Here is a 23,383-nt window from a genome sequence, read left to right as displayed (position 1 = left end):
AGTGTGCACTCACCACAGGGCAAGCCAAGACTCCCACCTGGTCCTCACAGGCCTCAGCACCTCCGACTTGCCAGGACCTCAACCCGCCAAGGTTGAATTCTTAGAATCTGTGGTAGACTTTCCGATCTTTCAAGGAAATCTCCCAAAGGAAAGAATCCTGTAGCATTTCTGACGATTTCTCCCTTGAGTAGAAGGGATGCTCCAACCTCCTCAAAATTTTTATGGAAACTCAACACCTACTCTCACACTTCTGGCCCTGTTTTCTCTTGCCAAATAAATGGTTACCTGCCCTCTACCAGAAAGTGAACTGATTAACCAGCACCTCTGTTCAGAGCCAACATCATGACCACAGCCACAGAAACACAGTGGAATACTGATAATACATGTGATGGTAACCCTGGAGCACTACAAGATCCTGAAAAACTAAGAAATGTGCTATATTTTGTATACATTTTGTGATGGTTAATTTTATGTGTCAACTGAGCTAACATAGATATTTGATCCAACATTACCCTAGATGTTTCTGTGAAAGAATTTTTCAGATGAGATTAACATTTAAATCACCAGACTGAGTAAAGCAGATGACCCTTCATAATGTGGTTCTCTTCCAATCAGTTGGAAGACCTGAACCGAAAAAGACAGACAACCCCTGAACAGGAGGGAATTCCGCCTCCAAATGGCCTTTGGACTTGAACTGCATCATCAGCTCTCCCCTGGGCCTCCAGCCTGACAGAGAACCCTGAAGATTTTGGACTGGCCAGTCTCCACAATCATGTGAGCCAATTCCATAAAATATATAAATCTCCAGATAGATAGGTAGACAGAAAGCTAGACCAACACACAGATAGATCCTATTGGTTCTGTTTCTCTGGATAAAAGAATCTTGACTAGTACAAGAGTACTTCAAAAAGTTCATAAAAAAAAAACAGAAATAAAAGATGTATGAATCTTTTCACAAACTTTTTGAAGTACTCTCACACACTTATTTCTTATTTTACTGTTTTCTGGTATTTTGATTTTTTAATTCTTTGAAAATAGATAATTCATTTACCAGCCTACAGTATTTTTTTTCCCAAGTTAAAAAATTTGGTAGATGAGAACAGTTCGTGTCCTGAAAATGCATGATCACTGAGAGTTGAGTGCATCACAAAAAAGGTGCTGGGCTTTCCTCAGTTGTTCTGTTTCTTTGTTTGGAGGGTGAGGGAGTCAGTAACACATTACGAGTTGTTCACCTTGGAGATTCGTGTACCTGTCCTCCTCTCACAATGCCATAGTCAGGTAGTTGACACACCATCTCCTGAGGGTTTACGTGTTTATCGTTGCCTTCTCTGTACTTTCATTCATGCCATTCACCACCTGGAAGGCCCTCCAGTCTTTGCAAGCTCAGCCCCTACTCTGCCTCTTCTGAAAGCCTTCCCCAGTGGCCTCAAGTGGACTGCCTCCTTTGAGTTCATAGTGACTATAATGTGCACTATAATCACTGACAAGAGGAGATTCATATGGCATGACTCTTGTCATTATCTGTACTTTAAGGTGTTCAGTGTTAGCTTTTCACATATGTATTTTCTCTTCCCAGTTATGGAGCATGTTCCTGAGGGCAGGGACAAGGACTATATTCCTTCACATCCCCACTTCCTCAAGGCTCACCCACAAGCCCAGCACATGGTAGGAGTATTCTTTTCGTTATTTGATTCCATATTTTTATGATCCAAAGTATTCCCAATATCTATCTTCAAATGGTAAATCAAAGGTGGAGCTACAGTAAATTTCCTCTTTTTATTAACCCTCCTCTCCCACCCCCCAGGGTAAAGTATCAGGCATTAGTTCATATTACCTTGAATGGTAGGGAGGGCTTCTACATAGGATTGAGGCCCTGTTTTTCCATCAAGGTGTGAATCCACAAATTGGCAATGGTCTTCACCTCTTCCCCAGCTGTCTCCAATGCTGTAGAATGTATCTTCACAAAGAAATATAATGGGTCAGTGAGTAGTCAAAGAATGCCACAGCTGGTCCAGGAGTTTGCACAAGCTTTGGACACCATTTGAATTGAGCACATTACTTAATCTGTGTGTGCCATACTTTCCACATCCGAAAAATGGTAATAACGGTTTCAACCTCATAAGCACTGTAACGATTCAGCAAGAACATGTATGCTAAATACTTAACAAATGTTCAGTAAGTGGGAACTACTAACATTATAGGCAGTTTCTGCTATAAATGATAGACCTTTTTATGTATTAGTTTTGAAAAGAGGGAATGAAGAAAATGATGATCACCAGAGAATATATCACGAAATAATTACGAAAGGCAGGGAGATCTGTATAAATAGAGGAACTATTTTCACACATAACTAGGAGGGTGCTTATCTGTGGACTAAGATACTGTCCATGGTCCTGAACCACATCTGCACAGTAGGACAAAATTGTGTCTCCCAATCCTGGGATTCTGGAGATGGCTGTGCAACCTCTCCTAGGAATTCTAAAGCAGGGGAGGGAAAGAGTGATGGTGAAAGAGAAAGGAAAGAGCAGAGAGAGATAAATAGACGGTGGTTGTTGGGTGAGGCATAGACACAGAAATTGCTGAGGGCAGGGAGGGGAGACTTTGTTTTGACACTGTCTTTAAACGATCAAGAAAAAAACAAAACAATAATAAATTTTGACCAGTGACAAAATATAGACCAGCTGAAAAAAGTTTTTTAAAAAGGATATACTAAAAAATTGAAAGTTGAGCAAGTTTTGAAATAAAAAACAGTGTAGCTGGGTAAGTTGAAGCCAGATGGATAGACAGGGCATTTTGAAGTGTTAGTAGTTTGAGGTACTCATGTTATTCTTTGTTTTTATCCCCTACCATGATAAAAATAATGTGATTTTTATACAAACACAGAACAAATAGTATTACTGATGTATGTCTCACAATCTACATTTTTTTCTCTGTAACGTTGTGATGGTGGAAAGGGCAGGAGGGGGAACTTTTCAATTCCTCCAGCTTGCACTCATACCTATTATTGAATTAATGGCAAAGAGAACAGGCCTTTAAATTTCTAACAGAATTTTGGAGTTCATTCCTAAAAAACAGTAGATCTTTAAAAATAAAGATTGGGTGTCGATATAAAAACTAGCAACCCCAAAGCAGAGCCTGTGAAACTGGTTTGTGTTTGCACCAGAGTGAGCCGTGACAGGGCCAGGCCTCGCATGCGTTCTGATGTACCTGCTGTGTCAAGTCAGTACCTGACAAAATGAAAATTGTTCATACCTTCCAAAGCCAACCATCCTCAAAGACTTACCTTTCAAGTTGTCACTGAGGTAGATCTTATACCTCAATGAATTACAAAGAACGACTCCCACAAACTTTTTATACCACGTCCGCTTCACATATTGCCGGCCATGGCAGTCCGTGTAGCCGGGGTCACGTTTGAAAGTAAACGGGATCCAGATGGGCTCACCGCCTTGACAGCACAGAATACACCCGATGAGTTACGGCGCCCCACAGTGTTTGTTTTTGCGCAAAGTGCCAGGAAACTGGACTTATTCACAGGCCTTTTCCTCCTCGCAGGGCTTTTCTGAGCGAAGTTTTCCTACCTCCCAAATGAGCATCTTCTTTTTCTTTCTCCTTCTATTTTAGTACTGAAGGATCAGGGGTTCCTTCTACATGGATGTATTTAAGGCACTTGCATTTCAATAAGAAATTCTCAGAGGTCACAAAAGTCTTTAAGCCTCAAGGAAAATCAGCTGTCATGGCAGAGTTGGTCTTTGGGGGCATTCCATCCTAGCCTTAAGTCCTTCAGCATAGGCTCCTACTCTTTGGGCCACTCATAAGAACTGTCTTGAACTTAAGCAACAGGGCTTCCTCAGTTTGTTTGAAAAACAAAGTAAAACTCTGTTGTACACTTAATGCATTTTGCTATCTTTTTAGCAATTTAAAATATTCAAAGTGGTTATGTCAATAAAGTATCTGTTTCATAGATATTGGCCGCCCTATAATGGTTTTTCATAGAAATTGACTGGTATGGACCTATGAAAAATATCTCAGGTCATCCTTTTCCGTAGTCAGGACTAAGGGTGCAAGGAAACCATAGAAGTTGCCAGAAAACTATGAAAATGCAAAAATGGTCCAGCATTTCTACTTATGAATAATCAAAGCAATCTCATGTTCAATATTCAACTTGATTACCATAATATCAAGATTAATAAGAAGAGAAACTTACCTGGTGGCCTCACAACAAGCAGAGGATTGTCTGTAGAATGAAAAAGAAATAATTGACTTTGTATCATAGTTCACAGTCATGCAGTTGTTGAAATGTTTATTGCAATCAAAAGAGCTAACCAAACTGAAATAAAGGAAAAAATAAGGTTTATTTGATAGATGCCATAGTTTTTCCTTAGTTTTTATTTTCTAAGCATTTCCTCTTGAAAAATACTCTTTTATAGTTATATTGCCTTATTGTTTACCTAGAAGCTGCGGGTCCCTGAAAATAATAAGGTTTTGATATTGGATGCTACAAAATAATTCAATACTAATTGTTTTTTTTTTTTTTAAAGTCTGTCTTTGGAAAACAGTCTGGTGGTTTCTTAAAAAGGTAAGCACACACCTACTGTATGATCCATCCATTCCACTCTTAGGTATTTATCCAAGAGAAATTAAAACATATGTCCATACAAACACTTGTACACAGATGTTTATAGCAGCTTTGTCTATAACAGCCAAAAAGTAGAAACAACCCAAAAGTTTATCAACAGATGACTGGCTTGGATTAACAAATTGTGGCATAGCCATACAATGAAATACTGCTCAGTAATAAAAGAGAATGAACTACTGATATATACAGTATGAATAAATCTCAGAATGATTATGCTCAGTGACAGAAGCCAGTCAAAGTAGTTCATACTGTATGATTCTATTTATGTAAACTTCTAGAAAGTGCAAACTAATCCATAGTGACAGAAAGCAGAGGAGCAGTTGCCTGTAAACAGGCGGGAGGAGGGTCACGTGGGGAGGTGGGCGGCTGGATTGCACAGCAGCAGGAGGAAACTGTTGGGGGTGATGATACAATCCTGACAGTGGCAATGGCCTCACGGGTATAAACATACTTCAAAGTTTATTAAGGTGTACACTTCAAGTATGTGCAGTTTGTTGTTTGCCACTTATACCTCAGCAAAGCTCTTTTTAAAACATGTCTACACTTCAGCCCCCAAAAATGTCATTGAAGAGAATACGGAACTAGCTTCTTAAGGAATTCTGCTTTAGAAAAAGTCCATTTCTATAAAATGCCATGGGCTAGGTAAACACGGATCATTCTTTTTTTAACTTTTGAAAACTTATCATATAGTAAATTGCTCTTTTAGGGTATACAGACGGTCCCAACTAACAGTGGTTTGACTTCAGATATTTCAACTTTATGATGAAAGTGAAAGTTACTCGCATTCAGAGGCAACGGTATTTTGGGAATCCGTACAACCACCATTCTGCTTTTCACTTTCATTACAGGACTCAATAAATTACACGAGACAGTCAACACTGTATTATAAAATAGGCTTTGTGTTAGATTATTTTGCCCAACTGTAGGTTAATGTGAGAGTTCTGAGCACATTCAAGGTAGGCTCAGATAAGCGGTGATGAGTGGTAGGTTACATGTATTACATGCATTTTCCACTTACGATATTTTCAACTTACAATGGGCTTAACAGAGAATAACCCCACTGTAAGTCAAGGAGCATCTGTACATCCTGTGAATTTTTCATAGATGCCCACCACAGTCGTCATGCAGAATAAGTCCATTCCCCCCAAATCTCCCTTGCACGGCCCTTTGTTCAGACAATTCATTTTAACATCATCCACTATCCACAAAATAGAGCGACACGCTGTCAGTTGTGGTGCAAAATGCTCGTTTTGCTCTCCTGCTCTTAACTTCCTAAGTTCCAATACTCTGCGGAAAACTCAAATGCCCTGGAGTGGGCTGGAGGGAAGAGCATGAGACGACGACAGCACAAACAACCTGAGCTTATGCAACAGCCTGTGTTATGCACACACTTCTACTTCACGGATTAATTTGTAGATTGTTCTGTTTGACAAACGTCATAATTCAATTAATTGATCATTCTCTTGTTGCTAACCTAACCACTTTCAGCAGGTAGCACAAAATGGAGAGACTTGAAATAAATGGATTGAATAAAGTGAAAATGACCAGAGCAAGTCATTGTCGAATTTCCGTGTGCACGTGTCTTCTGTGAGCTCACTGAAAATGCGTTTCCCAGGTCCCACCCAAGGGATTCTTATTCAGAGGCTGGGGCGGGGGGTGTCTTGGATCTCCATCATCACTCCTTGGAGGCCATAGAGGATAGACCAGGAGATTTTCTTTGGGGAGAGGGTAGAAGAGAGCGGTCTTTTCAAAAGTTTACATTGGAGTCCCAGAAATTACATGTATGAGGGTACTTCAAAAAGCTTGTGGAAAAATAGAATTGTAAGATAATACCAATCTTTCCATGAACTTTTTTGGGGGGGGCAGTCCATGAACTTTCTGAAGCTCCCCTGTATATCACTTTATACTCTCAGATAGATTTCAGAACTAAGTTTCTAGATAGCTTTTTGGATTTGAATTTTTTTTTCTGTAGACCTTTATCATGATAATTCTGATACATGCCAAAGGTCCACTTGTTTTTAGATTTCAAAATGCAGCCATAAACATAGACACATTCCTCACTTTAGCAAATCAACCACTGATAATGATTTTCTCGTGCTCTTTCTTACTTACTAATGAGAAACACATTTCTGAAATGATATATGTGAAACACTTGAAGTCCTTTGTCTACATTTCCAGTATAAAGCATATTCTGGATATGGAAAAGATATTCATATATGGAAAAGATTTTATTTTTTCCATATATTTTGACTTTGTAGATTTTAAATCATTGCACTTAAAAATATCTTCCTGAATGTGTTTACTTGTGAGGCCATGAACTTTGGGAGCCAGGAGTGAAATGCCTTGGATTAATCTGTGTCCTCCAAAGTCCACGTGTTAGAAACATAACCTCCTCTGTGATGGTGCTAAGAGGATGGGAAATCCTATTACGATAATTGAAAGGTGGGATCTTGAAGAGGTGATTAGATTGTGAGGAGTATGTCCAAGTAAATGGATTAATCCAACTGATGGGCATGGCTCTGAGGGCTTTACAAGGAGGAGGAGTACGAAGTTAGGTTAGCTCTCTCTCTGCTTTGCCATTCTGCCATGTGACACCCTGCATTGCAGTAGAGTCACCTCACCAAACATGTTGCCTGGACTGTGGACTTCCCAGCCTCCAAAACTATAAGCAATAAATATTGTTTTTCTTTACAAATTACCCAGTTTCAGGTATTTTATTATAAGCAATAGAAAAAGACTAAGACACTTCCAATGACAAATTTTCTGGGATCAGGCTACATGTAGGAAATAATCTAACCAAATGGAAGCTGGAGCCATCTGGGTGCAGAGCTGGCTTGGCTGGACTGGTGAACTCCAGCTCAGGTTCCTAAAGAGAAAAACGTAACCCAGGAACTGTCACAGTGGACCAGCTCTGTGTGTACTGCCTCCAATCATGGGCCACAAGAACACATTATTGAAGGTCCTGAGAGCTCTGTCCACCAGCATCCCGAAATGCAAGGACATGCTCCAAGTGATATTGCTTGTAAGAATGAATAATAGTTTAACCCAACTCTCCACCTCCTAGTAAAGGGGGCATCTTAGAGACTTGGCTAATTGGAGAAGCAACAGGTCATGTGACAGGGATGTTCTTCAGCTGTCTACAATAAAAAAAAATTTCAACTCTGCAACTAAACTTCTTACAGATAGATTCAAACTTATCTTTCCCATGTGGCTGAAAACTAGATATTTCCCTTTCATTGGAATCTGACCTATCTGCTCCTCAGGGAGCCAGTGAAGACTACTTTTAATTTTATTATCCAAATTTTAACCTAGCAGAAAGAAAATAATATTTATTTTTTTACAGATATTCAGTATGAACTCACTAAATAGAAAAGCAAAGGTTTTATTTCTTTAATTTTTACCTATAGTCATCATTATTCTAAATTATTTATTTTATTTTTAAGAAAAGTAACACAAACAAGAACATGAAGTGACTCATACCTGATTCTGTAACAAATGAGACGGAAGGGCTGATAGGTCCATAGCCATGAGGGTTTTTGGCCTGAACTTTAAAATAATACCTGAAATTGGAAGAAAACATCTTTTGAAAGATAAAGTTATTTGATTTTGTGCACTGAAACAGATCCCCAAACTGTCGAGCACCTACTCTTTGGCAGGCTTTGAGTCCTATTTTTTTTACAAATAAAAATTTTTGTATTTTTCTGAACTTTCTCATTTTTAAATAACTATTCAAAAATTAACATGGCACAGACGCATGGCTAACGGGAACAGAAGGGGTGCAGACAGGTTTCTCAGTGGCCCTCAGCACATCGGCATGGTCACCGCTCTGCAGGAGCCTACCAGCTCACTCCTGGTGAGATGCTCCCCTGATCCTGCTCTTGTTCCAGCTCGAGCTCCACAGCCTCAGAGGAAGAAGTTGGAGCAGCAAGAAACCAGAGTAGAATTCAAATTGTACCCTAATCCTTCTCCCTGGGGTCCATGAGAAAACCAGGATGTTCAATCCAGTAATGATGCAACTCTTGGTTGGCACAGAGAGGGAGGCCCAGCCCCAGGCTGGCCTCTTCAGTGGAACTGACATGGCAGCAACATCTCTGGTGAGCTCTGGAGCTGGGAATGGGCCTCCTTAAGAGTCACCGAGTTACGAGTGGTTGCGCCTCAAGGAGGGGAAAGTACAAAAGGCCTGGAAAGAAGCTTTGCTGTAGGGCTAAATTTTGTCATGGAACAGAGAATGTGCTAGAAAGGACACAGAGTCAGCCAGCTCTTCTAGAGGGAGATCGAGTCTCACAGCATCCTATTTTGCACCTTTGTGAGCTAAAAGACAAAAAGCGGTGGTTAGGAAAATCCTGCAAACCAGCAGCACAGTTGCAACCCGCTCTGTCTATTCTTAATCTCTGTGTTTTCCTCACCTCTGGGATTCCAGATAATCTGCGTGCTCTCAGCACTTAGCTACACACAGGTGAGGTGGGAGGGCGAGATATTAAAGCCATGTTAGAGAGTTCATAGAGAGCCTCCCCTTGGGCTTGTGGCTAGCAGGAGTGTCACATTTAAATGCTACAACATCCCTTATTTGATTAGTCAGTCACTCAGCTCGTGTGCACTAACTAAAATGAGCTCGGTTTTTCAAAGGTGGATTATTTACATTCAGAGAGCAAAGGGCTGTGTCTGCTACACGGCTGCCCAGGCACCTGCCGAGCTGCCGAGATCACCATGGCAGGTAGCCTCAGGACCAGGATATGTTACATTGGGTTTGGTTAAACAGGAAGTGAAGAAAAGCCACTGGGTAAAATATGTCTTCTTAAGTCATTCACCTTTTATTTAGGAGTGTTCTTTTTTTAATTTCAATGTAAAGAAGAAAGATATGCTTGATGGAGAACACACGCGTTTCCAAATCTCAATTCCCTCAGCAGTTGAGGTTTTCCCAATTATGCATACTTTTATTCAGTGGTCGTGGAGTTATTTAAGGCAAAACTCTGGAGGCAGTGGGTTTAGCATATATCAATGATCCTGGCCAAGCCTTACAGATACTTTTGTTTTTTTCTTATAAAAAGGAAAGTAAAACATAAGGAAGGACACGTATTCAAAGGCTACATGGATATTTCCGCTGAACAGTTTCTCAGGCAATGGCTGGAACCTTCCTAACACCTCTGCTCCCAGCCCCACAGGGGGTCTGTGCAACTGAGGAGGGGGCAAAGGGATGACTAAGAGGCTGGGAGACCACTCAGGTGGGTCCATTTGTGCCGATTTTGCTTTCCCACCGAAACCTAAGGAATTCCCCAAATCCACCTTGGCTGTTAACACAGTGATGTTAGTCCTCAAGAAACCCACACGTGCCAATTCCAAAGACACATTTCCATTTGAATTTCACCTAATGTGTCAAAGTAAATGTAAATATGCTGAGCTGAAAAACCACATGGAATTATGAAAAAAGTAAAACCCTTCTTTTCAAAAACCACATTAAACTTTTTCTATGGACTCAATGTTTTTCACACTCTGAACAGTCTCTGCTCATCTGAGTAACAAATACAATCCATGCCCCTCCCCCTTGAATAAGCTTTCGGCACCTTCTTTTGAACAGCCTCAATAGTGACACATCTTTGTATTTTAGGTATAGATTTAAAATATGCAGACTCCAAAGAGCAAACTGGAACTCAGTCTGATGAATAGGTAGACAATGCTCACTTAAAGTCAAAAACAAGATCCGGTTATAAACAACCACCACTGAGTTTCATGCTCTGGCTCCTCTTCTGAGTAGACAGACTGCTCATCTCTCCTACAATGACATTGAAGCCGGTTCCCAAGCCAGGCCCTCAGGACTGTGCTGAGCAATGGGCAGCTGCAGCCGCAGTGGGAAGAGTACTTAGACCACCGAAGCAAGGCCCCCAGAGTCGTTCTGCATTCGGGTAGCGCAGGACAAAAAGGAGTGTCCTTACAACACATTCCCACCTTCCTAGCTGTAACACTTGAGCAGCTGTTCAGGAGAGTTTGGGGAAATTTATGTAGGCGGGGCCACATGTGCCCCGTGCCCTGGCCAGTACTGTCCACAGAAGAGCCAATGACCGGGTGGCATCCTGGGAACAGCAGCTGTTGCTCCAATCTGGGGAGCTACCATGGGGAGCATAGAGCGAGGTGTCAGGAGCCCATAGGCCCCCTGCACTGATCTGCCCAGCTGTCTCATCCTTCATTCCTCGCTCCAAATTGGTCTCCTCTTCCTGCGAGAACACACTGTACTTAGGGGCATCCTCTCTGCCTGTGGCAACTTTGCCACAGCCCACCCCCGTCTTCTCCAGGTTAACTGCTTCTTTTTCAGAACTTACTTCTCCAGAGAAGCTTACTTGATGGTCTTCTCTACGCCCAAGCTCATAAAGAGAGATCCTCTTATTACATACTCTCAAAGCACAGTGTACTTCTCCCTCGTGCCACTGGCCAGTGAAGTTTATATTCATGTTGTTTAAAAAACAAGGTCTGTCTCCTCCACCAGACTATAAGCTCCCTGAGGACAGGGCGGCGAGTATTTTACCCCCAACTCTCCCCACCTCTGCTGTTCTGCCTCCAGTGCATAACGTGGTGCCTGGGGCTTAGTAAACTGTAAGAACTTACTGAATGAATCGTGGACACTCACTGATACCTGTTGAAAGAACGAATGATGAGTAAGCCAGGCCCTACATACCAGCTCCTGGCATTATTCAAAACTCAACAGCCGTCTGTCAGCAAAAGTTGCAGAAAGAGCAGTGATTGGGAGGGTCGGGGGACCGAGGTTCAAATCCTACTGCAAGTAGCTACGTGGCAAAACATCTCATAGGCCTCCTTCAGCCTTTCGACACTGTGGCTGTGCTTTAAAAGCACTGTCACTCTGTGCGCAACTAAAAAAACAAATGTTGACCTCACTTTCTCAAAGTCTGTTGTTTTTGTTTTCTCTAGTTAATAACTTTTTCATGATTACTAGGGGAAAATAAAGAAAAGTGCTTTCTCAGTGTCCTGTTTTACTACTTGTTTTTTATTTGCCAAATCCTGAAATTCATAATAGTTTATGAAAGCTCAGTTCAAGTGAGCCCAAATGGCATGTTAAGATGTCCAGAAGAGAATTTTCAGCTCATTTGGAAGGCTCTACATGCCCATGGCTATTGTCCAGAGTCTATCACCTTTGGCATACGCCTGTTTAATGAATGTATTTTGTTCCAGCCTTCCCTGGTTTCCTCTGCCTGTGTGGAAAATGAGACCCCAGGTCCAGCATCACAGCACTTTGCTGAGCAAACTTGGTGGCTCACCATAGCAGGGGTGCGCTGGAGCTTGTAAGAGCCAGTCATTAACTATTCAGGAATTCTGCAAGCCCATTGGTAGCTTGACACTGGCCATGGTGACAGTATTTACACCACAGAAATTGGAACACTATCAACAAGGGATTTATTTTTTCCAGGATGCTGGTTTACCAGCACACCATCTCTTGACCAGCATGGGCTTGGTGCTTTGCCCCTGTTGACCCATGAGGGAAGCTTCTGATGGATATCACTATCAAAACCAGACAGCATAAAAGAGGAATCAACAATCACTCTCTTTGCACACCCGGGAACCAGTTCTGCCTGTTCACACCGAGGGCTACAGACTCTGGCTTCCAGAATGGCACTCTGGCCAGCCAGCCACTGCCCATCTAAGGCAAACATGCTTGCAACCTTTATTAATGTGCAAACTGCATCTTTCACAAATGGTCTGAATGTATACATCATAGCCTTTGAGTATCAGTTAGCTTAAATGTTTAGCAATTGCTACTCCACTAATGTCCTGTATGAAGGTTGTGCTGCCTAATGCCACTACACTAGTGACTAAAAATGGATCAATTCTCTTTCAACACACAGAACCACCTTTCTTTCCCTAATGGTAGGTACCAGTTAGGAATATAAGGAACAAAATAAAACACAATAACCTAACAATTAGAATACCTGTTGCAATTTCTCCTTAGAAAATTATGTGACATCTGGTAAGCATTCACTGACAATCTATGATACCTAAACAGAGAATTCAAAGGAATCATAAAAACATGCTGGTTGATCTTTTCACTTTCAACCAGAAGGCATCTGCGGCCAGGCACACAGGTCTCGTTTTCTTGTCCTCAGCAGCTGACACAGCATTACCTTGTGTTTGGCTTCAGGTTCTCAATGGGCAAGTGAGTTACTGCTGAAGCCTGAGCCGACCACTTGTTCCTGATGAAGTCCTCATAGGATGCGCTGTAAACCAAGTAACCTGGAAGTGGAAACAGGGAAGAACCTAATGAGCATCAAGGTACCAAGTCACACAAGAGGTGTCACCAAAGAGAAGGACAGGGACAAGCAATGCCGTAGACACAGCTCTGCGGGAGGGCTTCACGAAGGGACAGGATGGGATAGAACATTGGTCCCTTCTAGGGAATCCAGGTGGGGACAACAAAATTAAGACACTTCCTGATGACTTGCTGGTTCCCTACTTCTCTTCCTTCTCTGGCCCCCTCATACCCGGCCCTCCCCGTCTCCTCAGTTCTCATCACCCCCAATCTTGACTGCAGAGAGGAACAAGAAGCAGAAGAAAAGAGCAGTGGCCCCCACACAAGTATTCAAGAACCTCCCAGTAGACACATGTACAGCTGTGTCCACCAGTTGTCCTTCACACGGGACAAAGCAGGTTGACGGTGAATGCTGTGCACGTGTGTGGCTGAAGGACCCCAGTGTCACAGCGGCCCCTTGCCCATTTGGGGAAGGCTCTCCTTTGATCTCCAGTTGTTGAATATCTGCGCCCGCCCTTGACATCTCTCTCTAATGACAGCAGTCAGGCAGCTCTTCTTTCTACCGTCTAACCTGCTCTGTCTTATTTGCTAATAACAGACCACAGCAGGTGGGACCTCAGCCCTGACACCTGCCCAGCCTTCAAGGCCACCCCAGGCAGCAAAGCCAAGTTCATATCACAGCTCAGTGCATCCTTTATACAGGGTCTCTTATATGTTCCAAAAAGAAGAAAACATTTGTCTGGCACTTCCTATGTGCCAAACACTATGCTGAGCACTTTGGATTAAGTTTTACTTTGGTTAATTCTCACAGTCTTAGTATGCAGGTATTGCTATTCCCATTTGACAGATAAGGAAACTGAGTTTCAGATGTTAAATGTCTTCCAAAGTTCACATTCGTTCATCCATTTAACAAATATTTATTGCACGTCTACTATTTGCCTACTAAGTGCTGGAGATAAAATGGGACCAAGACCTCAAGGAACCGCAGGGTGCACAGACAAATAGAACTTGACAGCTGTAACTAATGCTCTGAAGGAGAGGCCATGGTGTTTCGAGAGGGTGTGTAGGGAAAGGGAACCTACCGTGGAGGACGTGAAGAGCTTCCCTGGTAACAAAGACAGAGCTGGGATCTGAAGGCTGAGAAGCAGGTAAGGTGTGTGGTAGGTTGTGGGAAGGATTCCAGGTAGAGGGAATACCTGGGCCGAGGTGCTAAACAGGGAGGAGCCGGGAGAGGCGGTTTGGCTGGGAGCTGGAGCAGCAGGGATGGGAAGGGCAGGAGATGAAGCAGAGGCAGCACAGGATGGAAAAACTCTGAGTGTCCCTAGTCATGTTAGGCTTGTGCTTTTCACTCTAAAAAAACAGAGAGAAAGACATTAAATGGGTGAGAGTCGGGTTTGTGTCTTTGGAGAATGACCTGGGGGTGGGAGTGAGGAGGGGATGGGGATAGTCTAGCTGCACAGCTCTTGCACAGCCACGTGAGATGGCAATAGCTTAGATGAACATGGCAGTTAATAGAAATGGATGGGTGCAAGAGAAATCTAGAAGGTAAAAATTGACAGGACTTAGTGAGGAACTGAATATGGAGGTAGATGAAAGAAGGAGATCTGTCTGAAGATGACTCCAAAGCTCCAGGCTTGAACAAACGGGTGGAAATGGAGCTACTGTCTGAGAAAGGAAGCACAGACGCGGGCCAGGTTTGGGGAGCAGAAGGATCGTGAGTTTGGTTCTGTATAAGCTGAGTCTGAGATGCTTTGGAGACATCCCAGTGATGACGTCAACGGGCATCTGAATTTACCGTTTGAGCCTCAGAGGAGAGGAAGGACTGGCCTTGAGATATAAATCAGTGACTCATCTCCAAGATGAGTTAAAACCATGTGCCTGAATGAGACCCCATGGGGAGAGAAGATAGAGCAGAAAGAAAAGAGGACCTGGAACCAAGCCTTGAGAAATTCCACCATTTAATGCTGGGGTCCGAGGGGGTAAGCCTGAGAGGAGACTGAGGGCTTGACAGAACTGCATCACACAAGTCAAGAGGAGGGGAAGGTCCATAGCATCACATGCGTCTGAGAGGGAGACTTTATTCAGCAGCTGTGATCACTGATTAGCATCACACCGCCAACACACGGGCAAGCTGGGGCCAGACGCAAGCTGAACTGGGCTCTGAAGCCCTTTCCACACTGTTTCCTGGAGGAGATTCATTTTTCTGTTTGTTTTTCAACAAATATCTCATGAGAACCTGCGAAGTGTTGCTGCTCTCTCCCTAGAAGTCAAACACACATGCTTAGAGTGGTGTTGCCTACAACAATGGCCACCCACGGGCTGGAGGCTCACGCATGTGCCACAGAAGCCGAGCTTCGGTGGGGGTGGCCTCGCTCCTATTCTTTGAGCTCTGGCTTCCATCAGAACCCCACGCTTCCCATGCCAGTGCTTGGTTCACTGACTGATGAAGAACTCCCACTATTTTTCTCTTTTAGCCTTTTGGGGTCTGCTGCTTTTCCTCCATACATAGGGCCACCCTGCACTGAAATGTTCCACAGTAAACAACTTGACAGGAGTTGGCACAACTTCACATGCCCAAATCCCTATAAATGCCTCTTCCATATAGTTTATGCTATTGTCATGAGTACTCGTGATTAGGGGCTCAGGTTTCATTTGGGCGTAGGGTATGTGAGGGATGTGAGGACACTGAGGTCTCTCGGGGGCTTTGGACACTTGGAATGCATGACCGATGGCGAAGGCAGCAAGAGCTCGAGTGTTTCAGAAGCCCGACCTCTACAGGATGATACAGGAATAGCGTCTGAATTCAGTCTCAGACGTTTGTTGGGAGTTCCCTGAAGGCTTCTTCACTGCAAGGGCATTGGAGGCACATTTAATGTGGCCAATGCTCTCATCCTGAAGCCAGTGTTTCTTAGAAACCTCTTGGCTCAGGGTGCAGTGATATATTTAGGTCAAGTAATCTTTTATGCAAGAGATCAAAAACTAAATACCTAAAAATAAATTTTGCAATTATTTTTTCTGTATGCTTGCTTACTTGTTTTTTAAAATTGCCATTCATAAAGCCTATTCAGTTAACAGAATGATTTTCTGGCTGTTTTGATTACAAGCTTTCCTCCTTACATTGATTTATTTGCTTTGTATTAGAACATGCTAGATTTCACAGGAATTGGTCTCAGCCCATGAAACACACACCCTGGAGTGAGACACACAAAGACTAAAACTCCTTCTTCCTGCACCCGCCCTGCACCCCGGGCCTCCAGCCTCATTGGCAGCACTCCCAGGAGCATTTTTTCCAGTGTCCTTATCCTGGCTTTTGGGCCGCTGTGCAAACTCCACAAGAGAAGTTGCTCTTTGGATATTCTTGAACATTTTTTCTCATTTTAAGAGCTAATATTGGGAACATGGAGTAAAAGAGCTAGAAATTTAGAATTATATAAACTAACTAGCATAATAGTGACAGATAATGCCAAACTCCCACCTTTGATGCCACCCCCCAGCCCTGAGACATACACAGCCACATGTACATTCCTTCCTTTTATACAGCTTACAGGCCCAGGAGGAATCACCTGCAAAGAAAGGGACTATTCAAAGAAAACATCAATTCTTTTTCTGTAAAAACTTATTTCAACAGATTTATCCTCAAATATATCCTTGGCAGAAACACGTGAACTCATGAACATCTCATAGGCCAAGACCAAGCAGGCTCAAGATCCCTAGCTATTTTTCCATCACATCCAATTCCCACATAAGGAACTGGGAAGTACCCAGCAGGCATGGAAAGAGGGGAGAGGGCAGAGTCACGATCCCTGCACTGACTCTGACACAGGGTGGCCCAGAATAGGAGCCCCTTCATCACCCTTGCTGCATGATGTGAACCTACAAGTGTCTACCTGGACTCCCTGGCCATTTGCAGGATTACAGAATGTTAGAGATGCAATGATATTTTGCGTATGAGGAAACCAAGGCTCAGGGAGATAAAATAGCTAGCTCCAGGTCATGCAAACCAGTCTGGGGCTGAGATTCCAGACTTTTCACTTCCACCCAGTGCTCTTTACACTCTCCTGTGAGGCTTCTGTCATTGCCTGAATTCCATCCTGTGGAACCATCCATCCTCCATCCATCCATCCATCCATGCGTCCAACCACGCATCCATCCACTCATCCATCCATCTCTTACTGTCTGTACTTCCAACCTACAGATCAATGGGAGCTCTGTGCATCTGCCTAGGACACACCTGATACCACATCTCCAGGGGTGGCGTTGTCCCAGTCGACAATGACGAACGAGTGGCAGCCTTCCACTGCGACCACGGTGATGTTGCGGGGGGCATGCTGAGGAGGGAGGTCACTCTTCCTCAGGTCATTTGGAATGATTTCATCCAGGCTGTCCACTTGGAAGTGATCCAGAGCATCAGTCAGAGAGCATGGGGCTGATGGGTCTTTACTTAGATATGTCACATAAGGAGCTGGAAAGGAACAGAGATATACAATCACATTGCTGAAGGCTTTCTCTGCAGGCCGAAACAGGGTGTGCTCCACAGAGTCAGGACCACCATTCAGTCTCTCCCTGCCAGACAGAGGCTGCAGAGCCATCAGCCCTGTTGCCAAACTCAAAAGAGCATCTCTAGCTCTCCCTAATGGGTCCGTGTGTTTATCTTTCAATCTTACGGTTTCAAAAGATCCTACTGCCCTATCAACACCAATGACTACGTCCTCGAGGTGATTTTGAAAGATCATCAAACTATAATTTAATGAGCCTGCAGAATTCTGCCATTTCTATGCCCAACCATTTGGGAAAGTGTGAGTCAGGCCCACCCTACGCTTGACAACCCTTCTCTCAACACAGCTCATTCCCTCAACTATCCTGGGACCAGAAAAAATATATCTGATGAGGAAAACAGCCTCTAGCTTCAGCCCTGGGTGGTCTCCCCTAGAGTGTCACAGCCCCTACTACCACCTGGAATCCCTGTGCCAAAGGCCAGGCCTGAGCAACATTACTGCTCAGTCTAATACGAGGTACTTGTATTTAAGGACCGGCTGGAGCTTTTCCACACACTACTTCAGTAGATACAAGAGCACTCGGAGTAAGGAAGGACGTGGACTGATCTCCCCATGTTTCAGCCAAGCCTATCAATGCTGAGAGTGCGCCCCAGCAAGAAGGGCCAACAGGAGACACCCTCCCTCCTTCCCTCAGCTCTTTGTATTATGTCCCACTCTTTAAGAAGTTAGAATGTCAAGGAATGGAGGTTGGAGCTTCACACATGCAAGACTCTCAAGTGCTCTCAAGTAACCATGGCTTGTAATTTCCAAAGATTCCATAGCATCTTTTAATACTAGGCTCTCATGCTCAGTGGCTATTAGGACTGAATGCAATTTTTAGCTCCTCTATTTTCCAATAATTAGTATGAAACTAAGTCTTTAGGATTTGTCGTGGATCTTATCAGGAAGTTTTGGGAAGTAGGCTATTATGCTTTGAAGAGTTATAGGCATATGAACTAGCCAGACAATAGTAAGCCTTTCAGTCTTTAGAAGAGTTCCGTGGAACAGCTAATAATAGCGCTGAAAGCATTTCAATTTCTGTCATGGAACTGTAGAGAGAACAGTCAGAGCATCTGGCCATTCTACCAGGCTGCCACATGCATCAGTATTTGCCTTAGGAATGCTACCTCGAATTAATATTCTTGTTCTTTTAGTACGTGTGGTTCAGACACTCAATCACTACATCTTGGCTGGCAAGAGTTGTTCTCTGCTCATGGCAGAACATTTGTTTTGGAAACAGAAAAGTGCGATATTAGTTTAAGCTGTTGCTTGTTTCCACTTAGTAATATATTAATCCAACTGTCTCATTAGTGATGTTCATTAAGGGCATGGGGAAAAAAGACTTGTTAAGAGAATAAAACATGGTTTAGTCACATAGAATTTCCTATTGAAATTGTCTCAGTTAGTGAGAAAGAAGAGTAAAATGAATTTCTAGATCCCAAATCCTTGAGGCTAATAAGAATTACAGGAAATAACAGAACAACAGCTTTGGCTCTTGATATTGTGTCAGTGGCTCAATTCGGTAAACTGCTAAGCTTTTAGGAAGAATTTAACACTGCAGACAAAGCCTAGTGGTAAATCTCGTTTTAGAAAAGTTGGCTACAATAAAAATACTCATGTTCCCTGGTCCTGATGATTCTAAAAAGTGTTTCTTACTCTCAATCCACACAAGGTAGCCTCTCTAAACTCTCCTCTGTCTGATACCAAATGCTCTTCTGCATCCTCCCCTCTTCTGACTTTTGCAGAAAGCAAATTAATATACATCTAAGGAGGACTGACTCACTAAATTACCCCAAATGGAAACTTCACTCTGGAAAAACTTCTTCTCAAAATGCACCACCTTGTCCAGGCCAAGAGATTAGTTATGCTCTTCTTCAAAGAGCAATAGTTAAAAAACCCATGTTTCTCTGATTAAGAAAGTTATATTTACCAACAAATCGTTTCTTTCCAGCCAGATCAAATTCTTCTTCAGGAAAGGAGTTGATGGAGCCTTCTTCTGGGATGACCTTGGGTATGGCAGCAGTGGTCGAGGGCTTGGTAGTGGCCAGTGGCCTTGAGGTCTCCAATTCATAATCTGAAATGAAATGAAGGTTCTGGAATTGGGCACTGCCGGAAAAGGGGCACTATTTGCAGTTAAAAGGCACCTTCTTAAGATTCAACTGTAGATGCAAACACACAAACACACACACCCCAAAATAAATGCTATGCCTAAACATAATTTGTTTCTACTAAATACTATCTCCCCATTTCAGTCCTCTCAGAAAAGCAGCTGCAGATAAGAGAGAGGAAGGGATAAAAGACATACATATGACCAGAAAAATCAGTTTTAGAATGTGAGTTGGAGACAACTTAGACTCACTCCATTTTAGTGTGCTCATGTCTCTGGTCCAAGGTCATTCTCTACCTGCATAATCTTCCCTTTTAGAGTCATAAATGATCACGTCAGAAATTTTTTTTTTTAAATTTGTCTTCTATTATGGGTTTTTCTTCTGGGAAGGGGGATGGGATTAATCCTGTTAAGAGGACAAATCTTTTAATGTTTAAAAAAGATAATAAAACTCCATTCCCCTTTCAACTGTTCAAAGATAAAAAAGATGTTTAGTGTTTTCAAAGGTGCTAAGAAATCTTCCTTTGCTTGCTAACATCTGCTGCTTTTCTTTTAAGTCAGTTTCTGTTTGAAAATCTTGGGATTAAGACAGCACATCAAACTTTATTATGAATAAATAAAGCATCAAAGATGACATCATTTGCACAGTTGTGACTTAAGACAACTGCAGCTGTGGACAGTAGCGGGCAAGCTGGAGCACAGGAGAATCCCGAGCCCCGTGTCAAAGGCCAGCACTGGATGGGGACTAGATTCCTACGTGAACTTCTTCATCTGCAGAGGCAACTTATAAAATACACAAAATGTGCATTTGGGGGTGACTTGGAAGGGTGGAGTACACCCACCTTCCCTGGGCTGGACCTTGGCATCACCATCGGCCCAGAGTTCTGAAGGAAACTGCAATCAAGATCACCCACTTAGCAATGAAAATAAAATCCTCTGATCAGAAAAGAAAGCGTCCTAATAACGCTTTAAAATCCATTTGTACCTTCATCGTATACAACGTAGGCCTCTTCCGTGGGTGCTGCTGTGTCAGTCTCCAAGCCGGAGAACTCGTCTGTGAAGGGAGAGAGAGGGACAGGGGGTCAGAGGCCCCGGGTCTCTTCACAGCTGCACTCTCACACTTGGGCTCCCGGCAATTCCTGCAGCAGGAGCGGGTCATGCAGACGAGTTGCCAGGGCCAGGCTCTCTTCTGCTTTTCAGAAGGGAGAGCATCAGAGCACTGCAACGGGACCACACGTGCTCTTCTCTGGGCTCAGAAAAGGGCAACCCAAATGCCCTCAGGGATCCGGAGCAAGCACCCCGCCCTGCATTCCGGCCCTGCCAGCACCATGAGCTGTCCCTGGCCTCCTGCCTGCCACCCTGGGCCTGTCACCCCACTGCCCAGCTCTGAACATGGAGGGGAGGGCCGGGGTCTCAGCCACAGGCCGCAAACAGGCGTTCTCAGAAAGCCACCAGCAGAGGGAGAGCAGAGTGGGTGGCTGGCGCTCAGGCCGGTGACAGACATCCCTTCACGGGTGGACTCTTCTGTTCATGGATTGTCATCCTCCTCCCATCTTGCCTCTGGGATATCCTAAAAGTAGGGTGACCTCCTGCCTCTCCTACATTCCAGTGTGGCACACCGCACCAAGGCGAGCCTCCCGCGCTTTTCCACCCCCTTGTGGCCTCCCACCCTCTCTCACTGACTCCAGGACACATCTGTACTAGTGAGATTTCTTAACTTGCATGGGAAGTTTGGAAATAACATGCCAATCACTGATGACAAGTTTCTCTTTTTACACGGACTGGGCTTTACCAAACTCTAGATCTGTTATGACTACAGAATTAGACTTCACATGCAATTTATAGAATTTCAGGTGTGATTTTTTGAAGTCTTCCAGGAAACCCCAGTTAGAAGACCTAGTATTAACATTCCTGTAATGACAGGAATTGAAGAAAAGTGAGTGATTTAAGCATAAAAAGACAGTTTTGCCTCCTTTTGGGGGGTTAAGCAGAAGTCTTTTCAAGCAGTTGTGATGAAATCAATTATCTTATTTCTCTACTTGGAGATATAAACACAACTGTAAATAAGGAGAACATCTCACTCGGTTGATAAAATCTTGGGGCAAAAGATTTTATAACAAAAAATTCAGAGGAATTCCTTCCCTCTTTGTGACCTGAAGCCCACAGCAATAATATAGAACCCTCTAAACTCAATGCACTCTTAACAGGGGATGAGACGGGGGCGACGGAAAGAGGTAAGTATGATTTACTGCACGTCTTCTGCACACCGGGCCCATAATTACATAAATACTGCTTGAGTTAATCCTTACAACAAACCCTCCAGATCCATCGGACTTATCATACCCACTTCAAAGGCAAGGACACCAAGGCTCTGAGAGGATTAGCAATGCACCTGGAGACACAGCTGGTAAATGACAGCAGAAACAGAAGGTGAACTTCAAGCCTTCTGGCTCCAAAGACTGTACTTTATACTTCATGAAACTGCCTCCGCTTTTTAAAAGTTGACCTAACCAGTCAAATTCGCTGTAAACCTAAGGTGCTCTATTAGAATCATCATCCCACACTTGTAACAAAGGGGAAAGGAGAAAGTATATAAACTCCATTGCAATTATTCTACCAGTTTTTCTTGAACCTACTTTGAATAGCACTATGAATGTTAATGTTATGTTGCCAAAATAAACGCCACCAGAGAAGGATAGTGGCAACCTTGAGCTGTCTGTCCAGCCCTTCTGTGGAACACAGCAAGACGGAGCACAGCCACCGTTCAGAGGCCAGGAGACGCTCCTGCACCTGCTCCACCCTTGAAGCCATCGATGACCCTGGGTGAATCTCAATGAATGTTATCAGAAAGAAGGTGCAGATTACCCACCCATTGGGGCAGGATGGTCATTTCATGGAAAACTATTAAATGCAATTTTTCCTTAGGTCATTCAGTGTCAATATGCCTGGATTTAAGACAAATTACTTCTGGGCTGGTTCAAATTAGAGAATTTCAGGTCACACCCCTTAAAGTTTGGGTTTATCTTGCCATGGTTCCTGGCCTACCATTTCCCTCCCTGGTCAATTTTTTAGGAACATAGTCTTGCTTTTCCGCATTATTTGTTCAGCTTCGTTTCTTTTCATTATTATTTTTAGCCAGGTCAAAAATGTCAATCTCAAAAGCTTCAACCTCTTCATATAAAAGTAGCTACCAGGTATCCACCAGGGTGGTGTAGTTTACTTTCTTCAGGAGTTTATCCAAATGTCAGGAAAAATAGGTGCAAAATGTCACCAGAGAAGTAGGACCTCAGTTCCAGAGATATTAAAAAAATATGAAAAAAGTTAGTAGAATTTTAGAGAAGGTAAACGAAACTCAGGGTATTTGCACACTGTATGGCTGATCCAACTCAAGTCAATTTTCAGTCATCTTCTCTGTATTTTCTGTCTCGAGAGTGAGCTGTGGCAGGGTAGAACAGTTTTCCATCATGACTGATGTTTTTCTGCAACATGCAACAAGGTCATGTTACTAATTCTTGAAGATGTTCAGCTGGCTTGTAACATTTCCAAACATACACGAAATCATCAGATCTACCTTGGAAGCAGAACCTGAAAAACAAAGATCACTGACTTTTACTTCTCAGTTAGAAAATGGAGAATGCCTGTACCTTAAAGAATTGTTACGTACTGCAAGATGCATAATTATAAACCACAAGCAGTTAGAGATGAAGGAGAAGACATTGTCTTGACCGCGAGAAGTTTGCTATCGAATGGAGGAGTCAGATCAAGCAAAAAAAAGCGTGTGTGTGTGTGTAAAGAGAGAGGGATAAATGCAACAACACACAGAAACAAGCGCTGACATGCTTCTACGCCTACAG

At 43.2% G+C, this 23,383-nt stretch overlaps 1 protein-coding gene across 1 annotated transcript in view; it reads right to left on the bottom strand.

The window, feature by feature from the left end:
* The window catches only part of FNDC1 (fibronectin type III domain containing 1), an 87,722-nt gene that overhangs the window by 955 nt on the left and 63,384 nt on the right, over positions 1–23,383 (bottom strand). Inside the window, exons 15-22 of the mRNA XM_063097452.1 lie at positions 20,515–20,583; positions 19,353–19,496; positions 17,119–17,349; positions 12,763–12,871; positions 8,117–8,196; positions 4,205–4,234; positions 3,284–3,445; positions 1,835–1,957 (exon numbers count right to left, since the gene is read on the bottom strand). Coding sequence (XP_062953522.1) covers positions 1,835–1,957; positions 3,284–3,445; positions 4,205–4,234; positions 8,117–8,196; positions 12,763–12,871; positions 17,119–17,349; positions 19,353–19,496; positions 20,515–20,583 — 948 coding nt within the window. The remainder of the gene's footprint in view (positions 1–1,834; positions 1,958–3,283; positions 3,446–4,204; positions 4,235–8,116; positions 8,197–12,762; positions 12,872–17,118; positions 17,350–19,352; positions 19,497–20,514; positions 20,584–23,383) is intronic.

The sequence above is a fragment of the Cynocephalus volans genome, chromosome 5 (assembly GCF_027409185.1).
Source record: "Cynocephalus volans isolate mCynVol1 chromosome 5, mCynVol1.pri, whole genome shotgun sequence".
Classification (NCBI taxonomy): Eukaryota; Metazoa; Chordata; class Mammalia; order Dermoptera; family Cynocephalidae; genus Cynocephalus; species Cynocephalus volans.
This window is presented reverse-complemented; position numbering and strand designations above follow the sequence as displayed.